Source organism: Martes martes (genome assembly GCF_963455335.1).
Source record: "Martes martes genome assembly, chromosome: 11".
Classification (NCBI taxonomy): domain Eukaryota; kingdom Metazoa; phylum Chordata; class Mammalia; order Carnivora; family Mustelidae; genus Martes; species Martes martes.
In genome coordinates this window covers 26,388,834-26,411,256 of record NC_137899.1, presented here as the reverse complement: position 1 = coordinate 26,411,256, position 22,423 = coordinate 26,388,834, and the positions used below count along the sequence as shown (strand labels likewise).

The 22,423-nt window shown below is 39.0% G+C and overlaps 1 protein-coding gene across 3 annotated transcripts in view; it reads left to right on the top strand.

The window, feature by feature from the left end:
• Positions 1-2,108: 2,108 nt before the first annotated feature.
• MAGI2 (membrane associated guanylate kinase, WW and PDZ domain containing 2) overlaps positions 2,109-22,423 on the top strand; it is a gene marked incomplete at its 3' end in the record, with an annotated part of 1,345,444 nt that continues 1,325,129 nt past the window's right edge. For all 3 annotated transcript variants that reach the window (XM_080818052.1, XM_080818051.1, XM_080818053.1), the window contains exon 1: positions 2,109-2,872. In XM_080818052.1, coding sequence (XP_080674178.1) covers positions 2,572-2,872 — 301 coding nt within the window. In that variant the 5' untranslated portion in view covers positions 2,109-2,571. The remainder of the gene's footprint in view (positions 2,873-22,423) is intronic.

The following is a 22,423-nucleotide window of genomic DNA, read 5'->3' as shown; positions in this document are numbered from 1 at the left end:
TGTATGCCTCAGTCTCCTTCTCTGTAAAAGGGGATAATAATAACTACTTTATTAAGATGCTGGGAGAAACAAATGTAAAGCCTGTAGTACATCTGGCACATGGTTAGAATTTGGTAAATATTAGCATTTACGCATACATGTTAATAATTGGTGTGAAAAATATATATTCAGTTCTTATTTTTAATTTCCATGTAGGTCTGTATCTCATAATGCTAAAGCCCAACTTGTTTGGGTGCGACTGGGTTATGTTTCAAACAGTCTTGCCCCTTCCTGGGCATTGCCTTCAGCTCTGGTTTCAGATCCTGACACTGCCCCTGGCTCACTCAATAATCCTCATTAGTGTGAACCAACTCACTGGGGAATCCATCTTCTCGAGGGAAAAAAAGACACGTTTAAATAATTCATGTTTAAGATTTCTTCCAGTTCTGACTAAATTTGATCCCCCTCGTCCCCAAATAGTGAGTTATACTTGAGAGGAAAGAGGAAGGAAATTACTATTTTGAGCACCTACCCACCTGTGCCAAGCAAGCACTTTGATGTGCATTACCTGATTCATCCTCATCACAGTCCTATCAAATTAGGACTTTTAACCCTATTGAACAAATAAGGACACCGAGGGTCAGAAAGGTCAAGCAATTAACCCAGGAGCACACTCCTGGTAAGCAACAGAGCCTGAATTCAAATCCGGTCTTTCTGTTTGGGTGGGCTACACGTTTCTGTTCTTGCCTCCCACACTCTCTTCATCTCAGACATCGAAAATCTTAACTGCTCAGTGCTTTTCAAGCTTTGCTTTAAAGAGAAGAGTGGGTGTGCGACTGTTTTTTTTTTCTTTCTCAAACGTATCATTTGGGAAAAAAAGCAAATGAAATTCATTTACCAGTTACAGGAATTTTAAGTCACTCCTAACATCTTACACAAAATTAGCGTTTGAGTGAAAATCAGCAGCCCTCCTGCATCTTGGCGCCCCTGTCCTCACCTCTACTCCTGGCTGCAAACTTGGTGAAGGGAAAGGAGGCTGGTGCTGGGCCTGCGAGCTGAGTTCCAGCCCGGGTTCTGCCGCGGTGTTCAAGCTCGCTCCGAGAGCCTTCTTTTCTTTCTCTGGAGCACGAAGTGGTCACGCCAGGACATGTCAAGGTTTCTTCCTAAGGTACAAGCCCGAGTCTCCCGCTTTCCCCGGGCGAGGACGTGCCCCAGCCCTCTCCGCCGCAGTTCCCGGGGAAAACAGCCCATTTCCCACAGGAGGCCCCACGCTACGGCCCCTTCCGCTCCGCGTCTCTTAACCTGGAAAAGTGAAGCCCCTTCCCCTGCGTCCCTGGAATCCCCTTTCACCAGACTACTCCGCCCCGCCGCCAAGTTCCCATCCCGGCCCGACGCGCGGGCTGGGCCCGCACCCCGCAAAGTGATGCTCTGCCTCCTCGCTGTCTGGGTAACCAGACTGCACTTCCCTAACTTTCCGCTCCTCCGAGGGGGGAATTCTAAGAACTCTGCGACGAGTTTGACTGAAAACGTGAGGAGACAAAGCCTCTCTCCACAGAGAACTCCTCCGCCTCCACCCGGCGCCTCGCGCCCAGGCCTCCCCCGCAGGTCCACGGGGTCCCACCAGCTCGGCTTTCCCGCGGCAGGGTCCCGCGCCTGGGGACTCGCAGCGCTCCCGCCGAAGCCCCCGAGACGGGGGCGCGCCGCCAAGTCCAGGTCTCGCTCTTTCTGCTCCCGCCGAGCCCTAGTCCTGAGGAAGTCCGGGCGTCCTCACAGCGCAGGAGGCTAGCGCGCCGCGCGGCCGCTCGGAGGCTGAAAAAAGGTCCGCACAGGGCTCGAAGCCCTTCCTGCCGGCCTCCCCACGCCCGGCCTCGGCTCCCCTCCTTTCCCGCTCCCGCCTCTTCTCGTAGGCTGCCAGGCGGACCCAGCCTGCCTCTCTCTCTGCCTTCACTACCGGGTCAAGCTGCGGAGGGAGGGAGCGGAGACAGTGGCGAACCGGCTCCCCACCCGGCGCGCGCGCGCGGCCCTCCTCCCCCTCCAGCTCGCTCCCTCCTCCTCTGCCTCCTCCCCTCCTGCCAGTACAGTACAACTAGTACACACACTCACACACACACACGGACCCTGCCGCTGCCACTGCAGCTACCATGGATATCAGCTAACAACACACACCCAGGCGCGCGCGCGCTCCCACTCGCACCACGCAGGAGTGGCCCCCGGCATCCCTACCCTCCTTCCCCACCCCCACCCCACTCGCTCACCAGCTCGGCTACCGCTCGCTCAGGCTGCCGCCGCCGCCGCCGCCGCCACCACCACAGCTCTCCTCTGCTGCGGGGCCACAGCCTTGAGTGTCATTCAAGGGACAGCACAACCTCACCCAAGCTCTCCTACCTCTGCCCAGCCGTCCCTCTCATCCTCCCCCTTCATCATCCACACTCCATCCAAAGAAGAGGGAAAGCACCGAACAGAAGGGGGAGGAAGGCAAAGTCTGCTCTTCTCACCTCTTGGCCCCCTCGTTCCTCCATCCTCATTCTCTCACCACCAACTCCCCTACCCTAAAGGAACCCCTCAGGAGCTGAGGCGACTCACCCCACTGCCATGTCCAAAAGCTTGAAAAAGAAAAGCCACTGGACTAGCAAAGTCCATGAGAGTGTCATTGGCAGGAACCCGGAGGGCCAGCTGGGCTTTGAACTGAAAGGGGGCGCCGAGAACGGACAGTTCCCCTACCTGGGGGAGGTGAAGCCCGGCAAGGTGGCCTATGAGAGCGGCAGCAAGTTGGTGTCGGAGGAGCTGCTGCTGGAAGTGAACGAGACCCCCGTGGCGGGGCTCACCATCAGGGACGTGCTGGCCGTGATCAAACACTGCAAGGACCCCCTCCGACTCAAGTGTGTCAAACAAGGTGAGCGCCGCGGCTTGCTGGGTGCCCTGCCAGGCGGCTGGACCGCTCGAAGCGCAGAGCCGCGGACGGGTGGGCTCGCGTGTGGAAGGGGGTGTGTGGCGCGACGGTGGGTGAGGTCGAGAGAGTACCGGCAGGGCAAGTGAGCTTTGCAGGGGATCCGAACGGGGGTGCTAAATGGAAGGGAGGGGGCAGGTTGCGGCGTGGCGTGCAACTTTGTCTGCGCAGTTACACCTTCCAGTTTGGAAGGTGTTTGGCCTTGTGTGACCTCAGAGGTGCGGGCGAGCTCCCGGGGCAAATTGAATGTGCGTCAGTGGCTTAGCCTGCAGTGGATGAAGAGCTTTTAGGGAAGGAAGGAAAGAAGGCAGGGAGGAAGGAAGGAGAGAGGGAGGGAGAAAAGGGGAGGAAGGAACAACTTGAGGGTGCAGCGGCATCACCAGCAGGGCGGGGAGGAACATAGGGTGGCGGGGCGAGCGGAGAACTACGCCCCCCTTTTTGGGAGCTGGACTAGAGACGCCTTGGTCCGCAGCCATCCCCTAAGGATCCCACCCCGAGCCACTAGTTGACGAAGAAGGGAAGGCACGGATGGCTTTGGGCGCTTTGACGGGTCTTCCTTAACTTTTTTCCAGCCTCGCTCCTCTGTCCCCCTCCCCCGCCCTCGGTCGTGTCATGTGGGCACCGCGCGTCACGTGCGCACTGACTAACCCGGGCGCTCACCCCGAGTTGGCCGGCGCCGAGAAGGCTCGAGAAGAAGGCGCGGCACTAGGAGCGGGTTCTAGTGTTGGGGGTCGGGAGGAGAGAAGTGGTTACCCGAATGTTCTCTCCTCAGGGGTTGCCCTTGTTGAGTGGAGGTTCTCTGTGGTTGGACTCTCTTTTGGCTTCCGATTTGAGGGGTGTGTTTCTGAGGAGGAGCTGGATGGAAAAGCCAGTTGGTTACTGGCTCAGGCTCCCTCAGCTCCAACCTGGCTTAGGTGAGCCTCACTTGAAGGCTGTGATGGGGACTTAGGGACACGGAAATCTTGCAGAACTGTAATTAACTGTGTTTTTGCTGAAGGGAAAATAGGTCCTGAAGGAGGGAAGAATGAGATAAAAGTTTCTGGGAAAGAGGACAACTCTAACCAGAATAAAGTAGCGTATCTTTTTTTCCTCATGTGATTTGTGTATGTTCTGTAGTTCAAACGCACCTTCCATGTGTGGTGTGTGTGTGTATGTGCAAGTTCGTATCTGACCAAAGGCTTCTTGATGACTTTACACGTTTGTCCTGCCTCGAAGATAAAATTGAGCAGGCCATTGTCTGAATTTTGAACAACCAGTTAATCTTACTGCATGACCAACTGTCAAGAAACACTCTTAGGGAGATGTTCTTCTCTATGAAACCAGCTTAAAAAGTAAACAAGTGAAAAGTCTCGGGCAAAATTTCTTAAATGTAAATTGCCATACAAGAAAACATTTTCATTGGGGATTCTTGAGTATTAATAGCTGATGACTTGAGATAAGTTAAGGTAAACATTGATTTGCAGTCAACCTAGCTCCATGCTGTATGGAACTGAAGATTTATAAGTTAGGTAGGAAGGCAAATAGAGTATCTGGCATTTTTCAAGGTAACATACCCGAGGCTCAAATATAGGGATTCATGTTAAGTTAGTTAATGTCATGATATTATCTTACAGCAGTAATTACAAATGTAAAGTTCTGCTTTTGAGTCCAGGAAATCTACCACACAATTAATGACCATGCTTTTATTGGCAGAAGCTAGGTATTTGTAGTGGTAAGTGGCAGCAAGAGTTAATGTGTTGTTAAATTGGACTAATGACAGTATCCTAATGAAGGAGATGATTGTCTTAGTGTAATTTGCAGTGATGACCACAATTTAATGTTGCATTCTTTCTGAGCGCTACATTTTGAGATGGAGCCTGGCAAACTGTAACTCTAGGAGCAAGAATGTGTTCAAAAAAGAAAGAAAGGAGGATTATTCGGTATTATAGATGTATTTCTTAAAATCCAATAGTAAGACTTAACTTGGAAAAGTGAGGGCAGGAAAGCTATCATTAAATACAGAAAAGCTGTCAAGTAAGAAAAGGAATTTTGACTATCCTGTGATAATTTTCATAGGGCAAAACTGAGATAAATTTATAGAAATTTTAAAAGGATGAAACATCTTTGTCTACATTAAGAAGATGAACTTTCTAAAACAGAAGAAGATGAGCTTTTCTAACATAACTTTACAAAAATCTGTTGGCTATATTGTGAATTCATGAGCTCTCCATCATGTGGGGTCTTTATTATAAAGAGGCAGATGTGACGAGATGTCATGATTCCTATGTAAGATGGGGCCTGGACTAGATGTCATTTAAATCTTGCAATGATTTGATCCAAGGTAGTCTCTGATCACCCAACTTCTGTGTAATTTTTTGTCTGAAAGATTACTGATTTTAGAACTCATAAAATATGCAAATATAAAGTGGTATATTTAGGGGAAAAAAATCTCTTTTCTTTCTCTGTTAATTCTCAGTTCCAGGCTTCACTTGGTCATTGATGACTGATGCTTGTAATGATGTTCGCAGAGCCCCCTCAGGAACCCGATTCATATCCTGAGTCATTATTGATCAAAAAAGAAAAAAATGCTCGCTTAACTTTCATGGAAAATATAATCTTCTTGTATATTCTTCTAAATATGATGATTCATATATACTATTCCCTTGTTGAAATCATCCTTTCCCTTGTCAAACAACAGATAGGTTTATCTTATTTATCATTGTAAACAAAGTGAAATTTTCAGAATGTTAGATAATGGTGCCCATGTGTCTTGGGTTTTACTACAGATTTCACTTGCTAGAAAAATACTTAGAAGCTCTTGGCTCAGTATTTTTATTTCTAGTGAGTCAATAAGCTAGCATAGCTGAAAAACTTTAACATGGTTTGTTCAGAAGTTGTATTTTTAAAGTATGAATGAGATAATTGATTTCTGAATATTCATTTAAACATGGGGAATTATACAGAAGCTACATACATAATCAGGTAAACTAAGGCAGATTTTCCAAAGAAAAGGAGACATTTAAATAACAAGAATATTGATTAAAAAGTACACCAGATAAAATTGCACTCTTTACTCCATTTTTATTTACTTTTACAGTTGTAATAATTTTATTTTATTTTATTTTTACTTTTATTTTTTCTTTCAGCACTGTATTTAAAAAAATTTTTTTTAATTTTATTAAGTTTTGTATTTTAATTCCAGTAGGGTTAACATACAGTGTTATATTAGTTTCAATATACAACACGGTGTATTAACATTTCTATTAATTGTCATAATTTTAAATTATCATAATTTTAAAAGAAGTGAACTAGTAAGATTTTAAGACATACTAGACAAAGTTGATGTATCATGATTTTCCTACATTATTGTCTTTAAAACAATTTTTAAAAGCCATTTAATTAAATTCAAAGGATTCCATTTTTAATTTAAGCTACTTTTAATCCCCACAGTGATGAGTCATATATGAATAATACCACTTATTGTCACATCCAATTATTTTTTATAAACTCTGGCTTTTTAGTATATTATGCTTTCCTCACCAAGCATTTTATTCTAAATTAGCAGTTCTGTTCCATGATCTCATTAATGCAGCAGACCCAGCTGAAGGAAGTGTCTTCTAGTGATTTTTGGGATCTGTGCTGAAGTGGTAAAGCTTTTTCTTTCTTTCTTTCTTTTTGTATTTTAAAGTTTGCCACTAAAGTTCACAGCAGCCAGTTACATAGACCATTGTGTCCTACATTCCTTGCACTATGACTGCTACTGCATCTAATCCCACATGGAGACCTACATAGCCTGGACTTATTTTCCCATTTAGGATCTTACAATGGAAAATAAAAGGCAAAAAGTTTTCTAATTCTTCCCATGTGGAAGAAGGGCCAAATAAAGCCTTTGAAATTCCGTTCTAGAGATGTACATTGCTCTCCCTCCTATTGCTCCTTTCAAAGCTGCTTTCAAAGGAAAGTAGATCCACATTTATTAAGAGTCATGCTTTCTTCTCGACTGACTTCAGGGTAGTATCATACAGTTAAACCTCTATGCTGCTTTTTATTTGGAAAGGTAAAAGCAAATTATGTCAAATTTTCTCCAATAAAGGTTGACTTGCGTCCATAAAAATTTAAGGTATGTGAATTTTATTGACCAGTAAACAATCAAATTGTTAGAACAATTTGACCAGTTCATTATTTTAGAATAAAGTATCTTTAATGTTTTGGAACCAGGTTAATGAGACAATTATCTTTGAGCATAATTTATGGATGATGTGACTATAGTTTTTAATATGTATGACCTTGAATGTTAAATATGACTGTTTGCTTTTTTATGTGTGTGTTTCGAATGAGAGTAATCTCAGGATGAAATCACAGTTGAAGTATTTAAGTGCCACCATTTCAGCGCTTAACATTTATTCTGTGTGATCTTTTGGCATATTTATTATGCTCACTTTCCTTTTTAGTTTCCTGAAACTCACACATTCACTCTCATAATTAGCAAAAAGTTTTCACATTTGACAACCCGACTGCTTATAGGTTCAACAGTGGCTTTCAAATGCATAGCGGACCCAGGTTGAATCATTTCCCTCAAGAAGTAGGCTGGAATAGTGGTTATTTAACCACTACTTGGGTTTGAATCTTGGGAATGCCACTTAGTATGGGTTATATATATATATAAGCAAGTTATCTAGCCTGGCATAATAAGAGTAGCTTGAGAATATTAAATTTATGTATTTAAGTAAGATAGTGTCTGGCAGATAATAAACATTATGTATGTTATCTCAAACAGATTGGTCATTTTGAGCTAGGGACATGTGAGATGTTTTTAACTTTCAACATATTTTACTCTTTATTGAAGACTAACTGAAATATATGAAATGATTGACTAATTAATAGTATGAGTAATTTTCAAGTGGTATTCTTGAGGTTTTTCTGTAGAGTGAAATAAATCCTTTTCTTTGTAAAGCATTAATGTGAACAGTAATGCCATTAAGTGGAATGGAACATATTTTTACTTTTTAAAAATAACTCCAACTAATGCTGCCTTTTTGTGTAAAGATCACTGTTTTATATTTATTTTCATATTTTAACCATTCCCTGTTTACATTCAGTATTTTATTTCCTTTGTACCCATATCTTTTCTTTTAAGCAGTTGGTGAATATTTTGAATTATTTACTCTAGACTTGTTAAACATTGAAATCCTATTAGAATTCGCTAATTTAAGTTTAGGAATTTATACTTTTTACATGTGACTGCTTTAGACACAAGTATCATGTTTTAAGGATGAACTTTTACTTCTTAGGTAGAAATCAAGTAGCTTATAAAACAAAAACAGATTTAATTCATAAGTGTTCACAGCCCACCATATATAATCAAAATGCATTAAACTTCAGCAGAGACCTTACTTTGCACTTGTGAGAATGTCAGTAGTTTAATATAAATAATTCTCTGTATTAGCACTTTCAAGATGAAGCAACCAACAATATATCTACCATCAGTCCCCCAACGATTTTAGAATTTTAGTTGAATTAATGCTATCTTTGAATTCAATAGAAACCTCTAACTTGAAACTCCAGTGTCTAATATTAAATTTAAAAAATATATTTTTTAGCTACAGTCTGGCTATTTACTTGACAAAAGCATGGAACAGGGTCTTACAAATTTTTTAGTATTATGACTTTTAAAAAATGATTTATTACATTTCATTCCCAACTTTATGTCTTGGGTCTCCAGTAAGGACCAAAGTGACATTTCCTTTAATAAAAGTAAATTTTAATTAATATTATATAGATAATAATTGGTTCATAATTACTGAATTCAATTAGTAAAAGACATGTATCTGCTAAAAAGTGTTATAAAATGCTCACATCATCATAGAGAATTAATAATTCCATTATTCCAATACTCCATCATTGCATTTCATTGACACATTATCAACTCTTTAAAAAATTCCATTTGGCTGTAAATTTTTTAAAAACTTTAAAAATTTGTATTATGTGTAGTATATGGTATTAACTGTTTTGGATAGTCTGGAAGAAACAGAAAAAGTTTCCTTCTTTGACAACTGACTGAATATTCACTCAAATGCATCCAGTGTCTTGATTTTCAAAGATCCAGTAGGCTAATGAGTAGATATTTTAAATAAACGATTGCATTTATTTCAAAATTTATAATTATATGGTTGCTCTATCCTGAAACACATTATTTCTTATAATTGTCATATGAATCCATGTGAAGTTTTATGTCATTTTATTATTTTGGCCCACTTAAAGAAATCAGTGTCAAAATCATGGCCATCATTATGTATCCAATAATAGCCAAAAACAAATAGGTGACAGAAAAAAACAAAACAAAACAAAAACAAAACTTTTATGGTTTCAAATAAAAGATATTCTATAGATACAGATTTTTTTTTCAGTGCTCCAAAATTCATTGTTTATGCACCACACCCAGTGCTCCATGCAATACGTGCCCTCCATAATACCCACCACAAGGCTCACCCAACCCTCCCAACCCCCTCCCCTTCAAAACTCTCTGTTTGTTTCTCAGAGTCCACAGTCTCTCACTGTTCATCTCCCCCTCTGATTTCCCCCAACTCACTTCTATCCATCTCCCAATGTCCTCCGTGTTATTCCTTATGCTCCACAAGTAATTGAAACCATATGATAATTGACTCTCTCTGCTTGACTTATTTCACTCAGCATTATCTTTTATGGTTTCAAATAAAAGTTATCCTATAGATACTGATTTTTTAATGACAGATTTGTGGAAGAATTTTTTCAAACCACCTAACTGCCCGTAGTGAAATTTGTGCATATGAAATCAGATTTTTCCTTAAATAACCATGAACTTTATTAAGTGACTGTGGAGTGAGCAGGAAGAAGCACACTTATTTAATTTAAAAAAGTGTATTTTATTTATTTATTTTTCACATTACATTGTGTTTGAAGAAATTTCTTAAGACATGAGTTTCCCAAATGTAATGTTGAATTATTTATGTTGCCATGGATTATGAGTAGCATAAAAGTGGTTTGCACTTTACATTGTTACGTTGTCACTTAATAGATCATAGAGATTGAGTGAAAGTGCTAAGTGTAAAAAAAATTTTTTTAACGTTTATTTTTCATTATATAGGTGAGCATTTTACCTTGCTTATCCCAGTATTTTGTATTGCTGTGCCTAGGAAGGTTTATACTTGGCTAGAACAAACATGAATACAAGGATAGTAAGTGCTGTAGAAACCCACAGATTATCTAGTGATATAATCTATATTTTTAAAATCTGGTTAGCTGGATTGCAAGCATGAGCAAGTTTCAGGTATATGAAATGTCCAGTGTTATATCTGTGAAGCCTTCTGATCAGTCCGTAGTTGGCCCCAGTTTGCTTTTCTTTGCGGTGTGTGCTGTAAGGTTGTTAAAGCAACTCTTTACCACAAAAAATTTCTTTAAAAATTAACCAACATTTAGGCTTTTTAAAGGGTCACTAAAACCACGCAAAAGTTCTGGCTTATTTCCAAAAGCACCTTTAATACGAATAACTATAATCTTGCCTGTCTAGCAAGTCAGGTACTTAGGGGGTGGCCATTTTGTTGGTGTTAGGATTGGAGCCTAGATAGAAAGAAGTTGATGCCCCTCTGGAAAAGCAAAAATGTTCTCAAGATGCTCTTACCTATCTGCAGTTAAAGTATTCAAACTTTCTTTCTTAGTATTTCTTCTGAAACATCTGTAGCTGAATCTCCTTTTCCTCTTTAGTTGAAAGTGCCTCTGCATTTCTTTAGTGTGGGAGATCACTCTAGTGAACTGCAGATTTATTTTGTGTCTTTGTATGTATGGGGATTACACACATACACACGTGCATGTAGGTGTTCACACACATTTTTCAAACACTAAGGTTTAACGCCAGTTTTTAAATCAGTAGTCCCAGAAAGATATTTATGAATGTGAGGATATAGTCTTATTTTAGGGAAAGAGTTATATAAAATTATTCCATGTATGATAAACCTAGCTGAAAAGCTTGCATAGCCACCCATTAATTTTCAGCTGTGACTGGTATTTTTAACCTTTATTAGCTCTGACAGTGGGAGACCATAAAGACATAATGAAATTAAGTACCCAGATGATTTCTAAATTTCATATATATTTGTCCTTAAGAAGTGAAAATGAGAAGTCAGATTTTAATAGTTTGGAATTTGATTTTTAAAAATTTACTTTAGGGGCGCCTGGGTGGCTCAGTGAGTTAAAGCCTCTGCCTTCAGCTCAGGTCATGGTCTCAGGGTCCTGGGATCAAGCCCCACATCGGGCTCTCTGCTCAGCGGGGAGCCTGCTTCCCCCTCTTTCTCTCTGCCTGCCTCTCTGCCTACTTGTGATCTCTCTCTCTCTGCCAAATAAATAGAATCTTTAAAAAATTTTTTTATTTTATTTTTTTTAAATTTAAAAAAAATTATTTATTTATTTGAGAGAGAGAGGGAAAGAGGGAAACCACAGAGGGAGAGCAAGAGAGAGAACGAGACTCCCAGCTGAACAGGGAGCCTGATGGATCCCAGGATCCTTAGACGATGACCTGAGCTGTAGGCAGATGCTTAGCTGACTGAGCCACTCTAGCGTCCTGTGGAATTTTACTATTTTTGTTTGCATGGCCAAATGGCTGGTGGACTATATAATGCCTAGGATAATACTCAAATGTTAAGGTGACAAAAGATAGAGCCGGGACAGTGGGCATGCTTATTCATCAACATGATAACATATTTACAGAGTGGTTTTAATTTTCATGGATTTAAATGTCTCAGAGTAAGGTGAGAAGACTGGATCCAACATGCTATGGATATAAGGTATATTACAATTCTTTTTTTTTAAATTTTTTTATTAACATATAATGTATTATTAGCCCCAGGGGTACAGATCTGTGAATCGCCAGGTTTATACACTTCACAGGTATATTACAATTCTGATGAAGTACTCATTTAAAAATAAATTAAATGATGCCTAACTTATAAGTGTTTAGGTAAAATACATGCACAGGTATTGCTTTAAATTAAAGATGTCAAGAAAACCTTAGTTTAGTTAGCATGAATCCTAAGAGATTTTGTTATGAAATGGAGAATATAATATTTTGAATTACACTGATGTGTTAAATTTAAAGATTTTCTTTATGTCCAGTTAATCTATTGCAGAGTGATACTGTATGTGAATCTATTAAGTACGCATATACTATGAAAATTTTAGAAAAACTATATTAAATTAATGATATTGTTGATAGCCCACAAAATATGCTAAACTACTTCAATGAATCAAGAAAATGCTTTTTTTAAAAAAATATTCTCATCCTCCCTTTCCCTTTTAAAAATAATTGGAAAGTCTTCATTGTATAGTGCAAAGAACATCATGATATCCTTTATCTTTGGGGAAATTGACTCTTAGCATTGACTAAGGAGATGCTTTTGCTTCAGCTGAATATGCTTTCAGACTTTAGAAAGTCACAAAGTTATTGGGGAGACATTGTTGGTTTTCTACCAGAATGCATTTCTTCTCCTCCTGCATCCCTCCTTACTAACAGAATGACAGTTTTATTCAAGCATCCACATGTTTATGTGGTGCTATGCCATGTGTTTCATATTAGGTTGGCCTCATCCCAAGGGGATGAACTTAGGCTAGTGTAAACCAAGCATGGTAATTTCATCTCTTTGCCAGTGATTGTTTTAGGAAATGGCTTATAACCCAGTTCTAAGTAATGAAAAGTAAGGTGAGTCCCCTTGGGGACTTTCTGAGAAATTTCTTAGTTCTCAAAATAAGATCCAGAATAGAGCTATTCACTTACTCATCTGTGAAACTTTCTGCATATGGAGGTGATGTCTGGAGCAACTATAACCATCTTGTGTTCATGTGGAGAGCTACCCAAAAAATGGAGATTGGCAGAACAGAGTGATAAAAAGCTTCTGGCTCCCCGATAAACTGCTAAAATAATGAACCCAGAACCAGCCCTATCTTAGGGCTTCTTGTTATTGAGGTAAGAGTACATAAGATGTTTTAAGCCATTTAAATCGGGTTTTCTGTTATGTTGCAGCCAAAATCTTCTGATTGATATAAATGGTATAAAATAGTACAATGGTATGAAAATAGATATTTCATTCCTATATTATTGTTTTGAGGAGCAATGGTGAAGATCTTTTGAAAAGAGAAATCTATTTGAAGAATAAACCAAGATGTATTTTCCTGTTAGGTAACCTCAGTCAAATGCTAGGTAAGCCTTCAATTACCTCATTCAATTTTGCTCTGGTTGGACTCTGTTTTAAATTCCAGAAAATTTTAACCATTCTGAAGTAAAATATGTCAGAACACAAATTCATTTTAACATTATCCAAAATAGAGCATAATCAAGAAAGGAAATCAGCTACAGAAATACACTCACAATGCATGCCAAAACCAACTTGGAATATTTTTTGAATTATGGCGTGTTTACAAATGTCTGTGCCATTGATCCAGGAGTGTATATAATTATAAACTGACTCACCCAAAATGTTCCAACTCCATTTTTCCAGGACTAGAATTCATTTACTTATTATTCAACAAACATTTATTGGTAACTTATTCTCTAGCAAACACTGAACTAGAAAATGGTGATAAAAAGATGAACAACCCTTCATTAAGATATCATCCACACCCTCAAGTAGTAACATCCTATTGTATACCTGTGTAATATGAGTTAAGAAGTTTCTTTCATCTTTAAATATACCTTCCATGATGTAAAGAGAATAGAAAATGAGAAAACAAAATATTTTAGAGAAAAATTACAGCTATGGGTTATGAGTTCTTAGTATTTCATATCATACACAGTTCAAGGGGCTACATGAACTGTGTATGTGTATATTTTTAATGTTGTGTTTTGAGCAGTGTGCTAGATAATGACCAGAGAAAGATGTCTGACTCTTGTTTCCACTTCAGGAATTTCACTGCAGTATACCAGTTAGGAGCATGGAGATTTGGAGACAAACAGGTGTGGATTCCAGTTACAGTTTTACCCTGTACTAGATGTAAATTGAACAAATTGTTTTACATTTTTGTACATCAGGTCCATCCTTTGCAAAATAGGTATTATTGCAGAACCTACTTTATAAAGATGTCGTGAGGAGTAAATGTTATAAGGCCTATAATATGTGTAGCTCAGGGCCTGGAGTATAGCCTCAAAATTATATGTAATAATATATTCTATTCTAGAGAAAAAGCGGGGAGGCAATGATATTAAGAGTTTCAAGGAGAGTGATAAAGAGGTTCTAAGCACCAAAGTCTGAAATGTAATGTATACCATAGTAATAAGTGACCTTGGGGGATTAGATGTGGGCCAAACCATCATATAGAACTGAATGTTGAGCCACTGGATATTATTATTATTATTGAGATCAGACATTTGTGCAGTGTTTATTATAGGTCAGGCAGAGTTCTAAACAGTTTAGGTAAATGTTATTTAGTTTAATGCTCAGATTATTCTACCAGGTAGGTACTATCATTAAGTCCACTTGCTGATAAGAAAACTGGAGCCTGGGGTGAGTGATTAAGAAACTCACACAAGGCCACATAATAATTAGCAGAGCTGGGATTCAAACCTAGTCAGTGCTGTTAACCCCTATGCTAGTTTGCTTCTCCGTATTTGAAAGGTTTTAAGAACGGGATTGACAAGGTTATATTTGTCCACTGTTTTCCCAGCGAGAAAAAATGTAGGCAGTACTTCATGGACCACAGAGACCTAATTAAAGGAGGTTGAAGATACAGACAGGAAGACCATTTAGGAGGCTACAGACTTATCCAGAGGAGAGGTTTTAAGGTCTTGAACCATAACAATAAAGGTAGGGATGGGAAAGAGGGGAGCTGGGTCAAGAAATATGTATAGATGATAAAATGTCAGTATATCTGTTGGATAGGGATAAAGAGTGAGGAGTCTTGCTTGGTTTTCTGGTTTCTGTCAAGGGGTGTCAGTCACTTTGAGGCAAAGAGTAGATGTGGTGGAAGGTAATTCCATTTGGGCTCTATTTAACCTGAGGTACCTGGAAAGAATAGGCATCTATTACAGCCTTAAATTCAGGAGAGAGCTTGGGGATAAATGTTTAGATTAGGGAACAGGAGATTATCCAGCAGAAGAATGTAAAGACTAAAAGACAAAAGAAATGTTGTGGCATCTATGTTATGGAAGTCAAGGGATCCCAGGAAAGAACCTAAGACTGTTATCAGGGCTGCCTTAACACTGAGTGAGAGCTCAACCCTGCCAGACACATCAGAAGTGGTTGAAAGAGGACGTCTATGATGGTTCCATTGTATTTGGCAAACATGGAGGTCGCATTTGTTTAGTATCATTCAGTGGAGTGGTTGTTGCAGGAGAGCCAGGTGTCATAGGACTGAAGAGTGAACAGCGTGTACATCCTGCTCCTTCAAGAAGCTTGCACAGAAGTAAAGGGTGACAGGTGGTTTCTTTCTAGGGCATGCATGGTTAAGAGGGGTAGGGGCGTGTGTGTGTGTGTGTGTGTGTGTGTTATGATGGAATTTCTGTTTTTGTCCCACAAATATATTTTATTCCATCATTATAAAAATCTTCTAGCAAATTAAGATCCTTTAACTTATTAATTGAATAAATTGTCATTAATTATATTTTTGTTTTGTGTCATGCTAAAGCTACGTCCTGGCTTTAAAATAACAAGAGTCAGACCCTACCCTCCAAGCATATGGAATAAAAGGAGAGGCAATTACATACAAAGCTAACCTTAAAACACTGAGTTTTAGTGGAATGGTACAGAAATAAACATCCTGCTTTTATAGCACTTAGGAGGGCACAGAAGAAGCAGGAGAGTATAATATATAAAGAGGGTGGATCTTGGAGTATGAGGACTGAATTGGATTCCAGTCGCAAGTTCATTGCTTTCCCTTCATTATGGGGGGTTAAGTTCCTGTAAGACTCAGTTTCCTCATATGTTATATAGGGTTGTTAGAATCAAAGAAGATAATGGGTACCTGCATGGCTCAGTTGGTGAACGGGTCTGCCTTTGGCTCAGGTCATGATCCCAGGGTGGCATCAATCCCCTCATAGATCTCTTTGCTCAGAAGGGAGCCTGCTTCTGTCTCTCTGACCCTCCCTCTCCCACCCCCATACTTGCGCTCTCAGGCTCACACACATTGCCTCTCAAATAAAGAAATAAAATCTAAAAAAAAAAAAAAAAAAAGAGAGAGAGAGAGAGGATAGTGCATGAGGAAATATTTTATAAAACTTCTAGTGCAGTTAAGTTGGAAGTGTTACTATTTAGAGATGGAAGATGACTGGGAGTAGGGGACAGGCATGCTTCACAGCATAAGGGATCTTTGACACTGGCCCTGAAGTATGAGTGCGAATTCAGGAGGGTAGGTGGAGAAAGCAGAGACAAGAGCCTGGCCAAAGGTAAGAGATGGTGCTGAGAACAAAAGGCCAGAGAAAGGGGTACCTGAGTACCCCTAGTGGCAACTGAGAATTATTGCAGGAAGGAAACTTGGAGTCGTATCAGGAAAGGCCTCAAACCTAAACCTAAAGAGTTTGGACATTATTCTCTAGGTGAGAATAGTAAAACCACTATAGTAATAGTGGTTTTAGTAAAAAGTTGTTTTAGTAAAACCACTAAAGGTGTTTGAACAAGGAAGAAGCATTATCAAAGTGCTTGCTTTTTTGTGTGTGTTTTGAGTTGTTTTTTTTTCTGAGGTGGGGCAGGAAGGAAATTTGGTTTGAGATATGTATTGAGTGGAGAAGAAGCAGCAGGTCCTAAGGTCTGATATCAGTAGTGGAAATGAAGGGACATAAACTTGAGACATATTTTAGAGGTGGCAAAATGAGAATTTCTATCCAATTGAATGGGAGGTAGTGGTGAGGAGAGGTAGTAGTCAAAGATAATTCTGAGGTTTCTTACTTGGGATAGCTGTGTGGAGTGGATGAAGATGCCATTAACTACAGAGATTAAAATTTAATCTGCAGGGGAAGTGGTTTCAGGCTGTTCTAGAAATTAAAAATTGCTCTCTTCGACAAGTACAGAAGAAGCAGCATGCTACTCTCAGTATATTTTGGCTCTTAGTGAAGGAGTAATACGATTATATTCATGAGATATTTAATGCTGATATTTTACTTAAAACAATTTAGACTAGGCATCAGGGCTAGAGATCGTGAGTTAACAGAATTAAATTATAAAATGGCCCATTTTTTATTTTTAGTAGATTTTATTTGTTTATTTTATTTATTTAATTTTGCTCCAATTGATATTATGTAAAGAACAGAGTGAGGGGAAAATATTGAGTGTCTGGGAATGTAATGTGTTTGAGGTGCCTGCAGGCAGATGGTATGTCTGTGGTGTTAAGGTTGTTGGTCACATATGTCTAGAGCTCACAGAATTGTTGGAACTACAGATTGGAGAATTGAGTGACATTGTTTTTACACTGGTACCAGTGTCCCTTCCAGGAGCTACAGTGCCCTTAGGAGAGCCTTGAGTAGGGGTACCCGGGTAGCTTAGTTGGTTACGTGTCTGCCTTCGGCTCAGGTCAGGGAGCCTGCTTCTCCCTCTCCTCCCTGCTTGTGCTCTCTCTCACTATCTCTGTCACTATCTCTCTCTCAAATAAGTAAATAAAATATTTTTTAAAAAAAGAAGAGCCTTGAGTGAGAAGGGACCAAGAATAGGAATTTGAGGAATGCCTGTATTTCAACAGGCCTGCACATACAGTCTTCTTTACTAGTGCTTTTACCTTGGCGGGTGGGAGGGACATAGATCTTTAATAATGTACAAATATACTCTTACATTGGGTTCTTTATAATATGAATCATATTGGAGATAATTATCATCACAGATTGTTAATGTTAATATATCAGTGTTAAGCACTAAATATAATGTTTTATTTCATTAACAAGCCAAATACAAACAATAATAGTGAGAACTCTGTCTTCAACAGCGCTGTCTTTATCTGCTGTATGTTTTTAGTCTTAAATCAAAGATCACAGAAACTAAACAATGCCTCATTTTTTTATTCTATGGTGCTATTTTGAGATCAAACTCTTTGACCCTTGCTGTGATATTCTAGGCTATATTGGGAGTAAATCCTCAAACTGCAAACCCTTCTTTAAATTATACTAGGAATTCTTCATTGAAACTATATTTGTAATAAATTACCTTCCTTTGACATGTAACATTATTCAAATGTTTCCATATGGCAATGGTTGGAATATATATCTTTTTGAAGGCTCAAAATTTTATCTTCTTTCTTGTAGGTAGCTTCTTTAGCTAAAGGTCCCAGAAATGAAGTATGAAATACTTTGAACTGTATATAATTGTATAACTGTGTAACTTTATATAATTTTGTTAATTAATAGAATGGTATATATAGCCCAACATCTCAAAGTTCAGTTATTTTATCCAGAGTTGGTATATGAAAATTAGATCCAGATTTTTCTAATTCTTAATATCAAACAAAATGTTTGCTGATTTTTATTTTTAATCATGGTTTTCCAATAAAGTTGTCAAATATGTTACTTGCACTAAACTTGGAAATCATCAAAGGTAGGGATAGTATTTAATTCATATTTATGTCCTTAGTACCTGGAATGATGCCTGAAAATATGCAGAACATTTAGGAAACATTTGTTGAATGAATGAATGATAAATATCTTCTTGCCCTGTGATACTTGATTTATTTGAAACATATTGTATTAGGATTCTCCAGAGAAATAGAACCAGTAAGATATATACATATGTACATGTGTGTGTGTATATATACATATATATATATATAGAGAGAGAGAGAGATTGATTGATTGTTTGCTTGATTGATTATAAGGAGTTGGCTGATGTGATTATGAAGACCGACAATTCAAAATATATCCAGAAAGTCAGCTAACTGATGACCCAGGAGAGTGGGTAGCGTAATTCTTCTGGAGGCCAGCAGCCTGAGACCCAAAAAGAGCCAAATTTTCAGTTCAAATCCAAAGGCAGGGAAAATCTAATGTGCCATCTGAAAGGCACTCAGGCAAAAGGATTCTCCCCTTAAGAAGCCCACCTGCATTATGGAGGGCAGTAGGCTTTATTTATTCCAGTGCTTTGGATGTTAATCTAATCCAAAAATACCCTCACAAACACAGCCAAAATAATATTTGACCAAATATCTGAGCACCTTGTGGTCCAGTCAAGTTGATGTGTAAATTTAACCATCATATACATTAGGACACTCTACCTGTAATTAACAACCATTGTAAGTACATCCATTTAAGCTTATAGCTATATACTTGAAAAATGTTTTAAAACATTTTAAATATTTTCTTTTGACTATACTTACAGTGCTCTGTATTATGTCGTGGTAGGTTTTTGGCAGTGTGATCATTACCTACCTCATCCTTTATGAGACTCACTTCGTTTAAAGTGTTATTTTTTCCCACAAAATATGCTCTATTTTGTTCTGAAATACATTCTTGCTCATAATTAATCTAAATTACAAAATGTTCCTACTTTATTGAGTAACATTTCATACTTACACTGAAACTGTTGTGAAAGGAATCTGTTTTTGTTTAATTTAAAAGTTATATGTTAAATGGTTTGGCAGTGTGTAACCTGTGCTTGTCTGATTCAAAATAATATGAGCCCTGTAGAAAACCAGGTTGCTGAGTCCATTACCCATCAAAATCTAAGAGAGTCTAGCTGCTAATGACTGAGACAGAATGACATTGCCCCAGACCTCCAGTATCAAAAGGCAGCTTAGAAGTTTAGTTAGAATAAGAGATTGTCTTTATTGGTAGAATTAAATGGGCTCTTTTGCTCCAAAGGTTTTCATCTAGGATGAGAATTGTTTCAGGATGATTTAGGAGAGAAAATTACTCTATTTGCGAACTAAGGAAAATGTAGAGGTGGTAGATTAAGTAGTTTGTAGTAAATTAGTCATAAAATGGTATCATATGCCATCCTTTTAAAAATATCTTTAAATTGTCTGAGTAATCAGGTATAAGAGCTCATTCAGTCAAGAAAAAACACAGTACACTTTTTGTACTAAAAATATTTATTTTTTCCTTTTCTTTGTCCCACTTGCTATTTTGATGTATTTGGTCGATAGGTAAATCAACTAATTTTCTTATTTTTTAAATTTAAATATTTATGTGGCCCTTCCTGAAGTTATTAATGTCGAACCTAAAAGTTCATGTCTGACTTAGCCCAGCAATGTAAACATTGCCGAATTTAATTAAAAAAAAATTCAGTATTAATAATAAAAGCAGCCAGGTTGTAGTGGCAGCTTACAACATTCCAGTCGTGTACACTGTGTCATGTGAGTGGCTTATTAAACAGCTTGGGCTGAAAGGATACAAACAAGAAATAATTATTACTATTTTTTTACTTACCCCTGCTTTACCATGACCTCACTGCCCCACCTCATGGCTGTTTTTTTACTTTAATGTATCAGAATAGTCTAATTTTCAGGTAAAAAAGCAAATGTAGTCTGTTTGCAATACAAATTTTAAACCTTGCACCCCTGTGAAAGGTTCCCCTATCTCTTGAGCTCAGTCTTGATCAGGAACTCTGAAAACCAATAATGAGAGAGGTTAGTACTGTCTGTTTCATTGTTTTGTTTGCTCCACCTGTCCTGGTCCCCGCCTACTCTTGTCTCCTCAGAGGTCAGGGCAAGGGAGGAGGAGGAGAAGAACATGAATGAAGGAACAAAGGCCCATTTCTTTAGTTCTTTTAAATCTGCCCATATGTGCCCTCTGTTATGTCAGGCATCCAGATGCTGGTTCTGTTATGGATAACATTTGTATGTTTTCCAAACATGGACTTGCTTGCTCATCACCTTTTGCATACCCCACCATGTTGATTACAGCATGTCCTGACAGAGGCTCTAAACCTGATCACTTGGGATTCTGCTTCCAGCTCCTGCCCACTGCACTATACCTCCAAGTTCTTTCTGTTGCTGTCCCCTTGACCCTGCAGGCAGCCCTCTTGAGCAGGATCCTTTCTAGAGAGCTTTCACTGCCTTTCTGCTAAAGTGTCTAATTTGCCATGGAAAACTTAAGCATCCTTGACCCATCCAGTTGCAGAAATGCAACCATTTCGCTTTTTGTTCAGGTATCATGGGTAGCTCCACCCAAGCTCCTACCTTTAGAATTCTCTGACCAGAGGCAGGCATAGATCCCTATCTTTATGAATACCCTCAGGCTCAGGAAAAACTTTCAAGTTGTTCCAAGAACTCTCTCACACTTTGCTTCTGGGTGGTAGTAGTATGAGAAGAAACTAGGACTGTTTCAAGAATTCAACAGGCAACCAACCTGGGAGTGATCCTTGGGAGTGACCACTCCCTTGAATGCAGCACAGTTTAAGAGGGAATTGAGGTGACACTTTATTGTTCACTAAAATGCCCTGCAAGGATTCGTTTTTTGTGGATCTCTTTTCAAATATTTAGTCTTCTCATCTGGGCTACTGGGAGTGATGGTCTTTGGACAGGTTTTACCATGGATATGACAAATAACTTATTTTTCATTGTCCTTGGCTTTGAAGATTTAGCTATTTTCCAGGTAACAAGAAGAGTCCTACTTCACACCTGATTATATTCATTTAAGGCTCACATTAACTCTATGAGGAAAAGTGATATTTATCATCCCAGTTAAATATGAGGAAACTGAAGCATAGTTTCATTATTTGTCCAAGGTCGCTCAGCTTGTCCAAGGTCACTTAGTCCTAAATGGCTGCCTAACTTTTATCCACTTTACTATATTGCTAAAACAGAGTAGGGCAGAGTCTGAGGATTAATGAACCAATCCCCTAGATGGTGCCCCAAACTGCAGAGCAGACTGTTGTAATACCCAAATGTGTCACTTTGCTAGTTGTTTCCCTTTTCAAAGCTTCAAAATTTCTGATAGAAATGGCATTCACGGGGCGCCTGGGTGGCTCAGTGGGTTAAAGCCTCTGCCTTCAGCTCAGGTCATGATCCCAGGGCCCTGGGATTGAGCCCCCGCATTGGGCTCTCTGCTCTGCAGGGAGCCTGCTTCCCCCCCTCTCTCTGCCTGCCTCTCTACCTGCTTGTGATCTCTGTCTGTCAAATAAATAAAATATTAAAAAAAAAAAAAAGAAATGGCATTCATTTCTTTTCCTTTTTCTCATCTTAGAATGATTCAAACACTTCAAAGTTAATTGCTGATTTTTGTGCTGAAATCATAAGCATCTTAAAAGTGTTATAATATTTCTTACTTGGCTGTCTCAGTATTGCATAGCATACACCATTGGCAGCCATAAAAATACTACAATAACTGTGTTAAAAGACAAGGAGGATCAAATTCTACAAATGACAAAGAATTTAAAATTCCCTTAACAGGTTTTTATGCTTTCTGAATTTTTTAAACAAATATTATTTTGCAAACTTGGAAGTGTATTACATTAACACTTCATGTGAATATTTTTTTTCCTCAGAAATCAAACATTTCTTATTTGTCTTCTTTCTTCCCCCTAGGAAATTGTTAGTTGTATGCTGTAGTGACATAAATCTGCTATTTGTTTACTCTCAGTACTATCC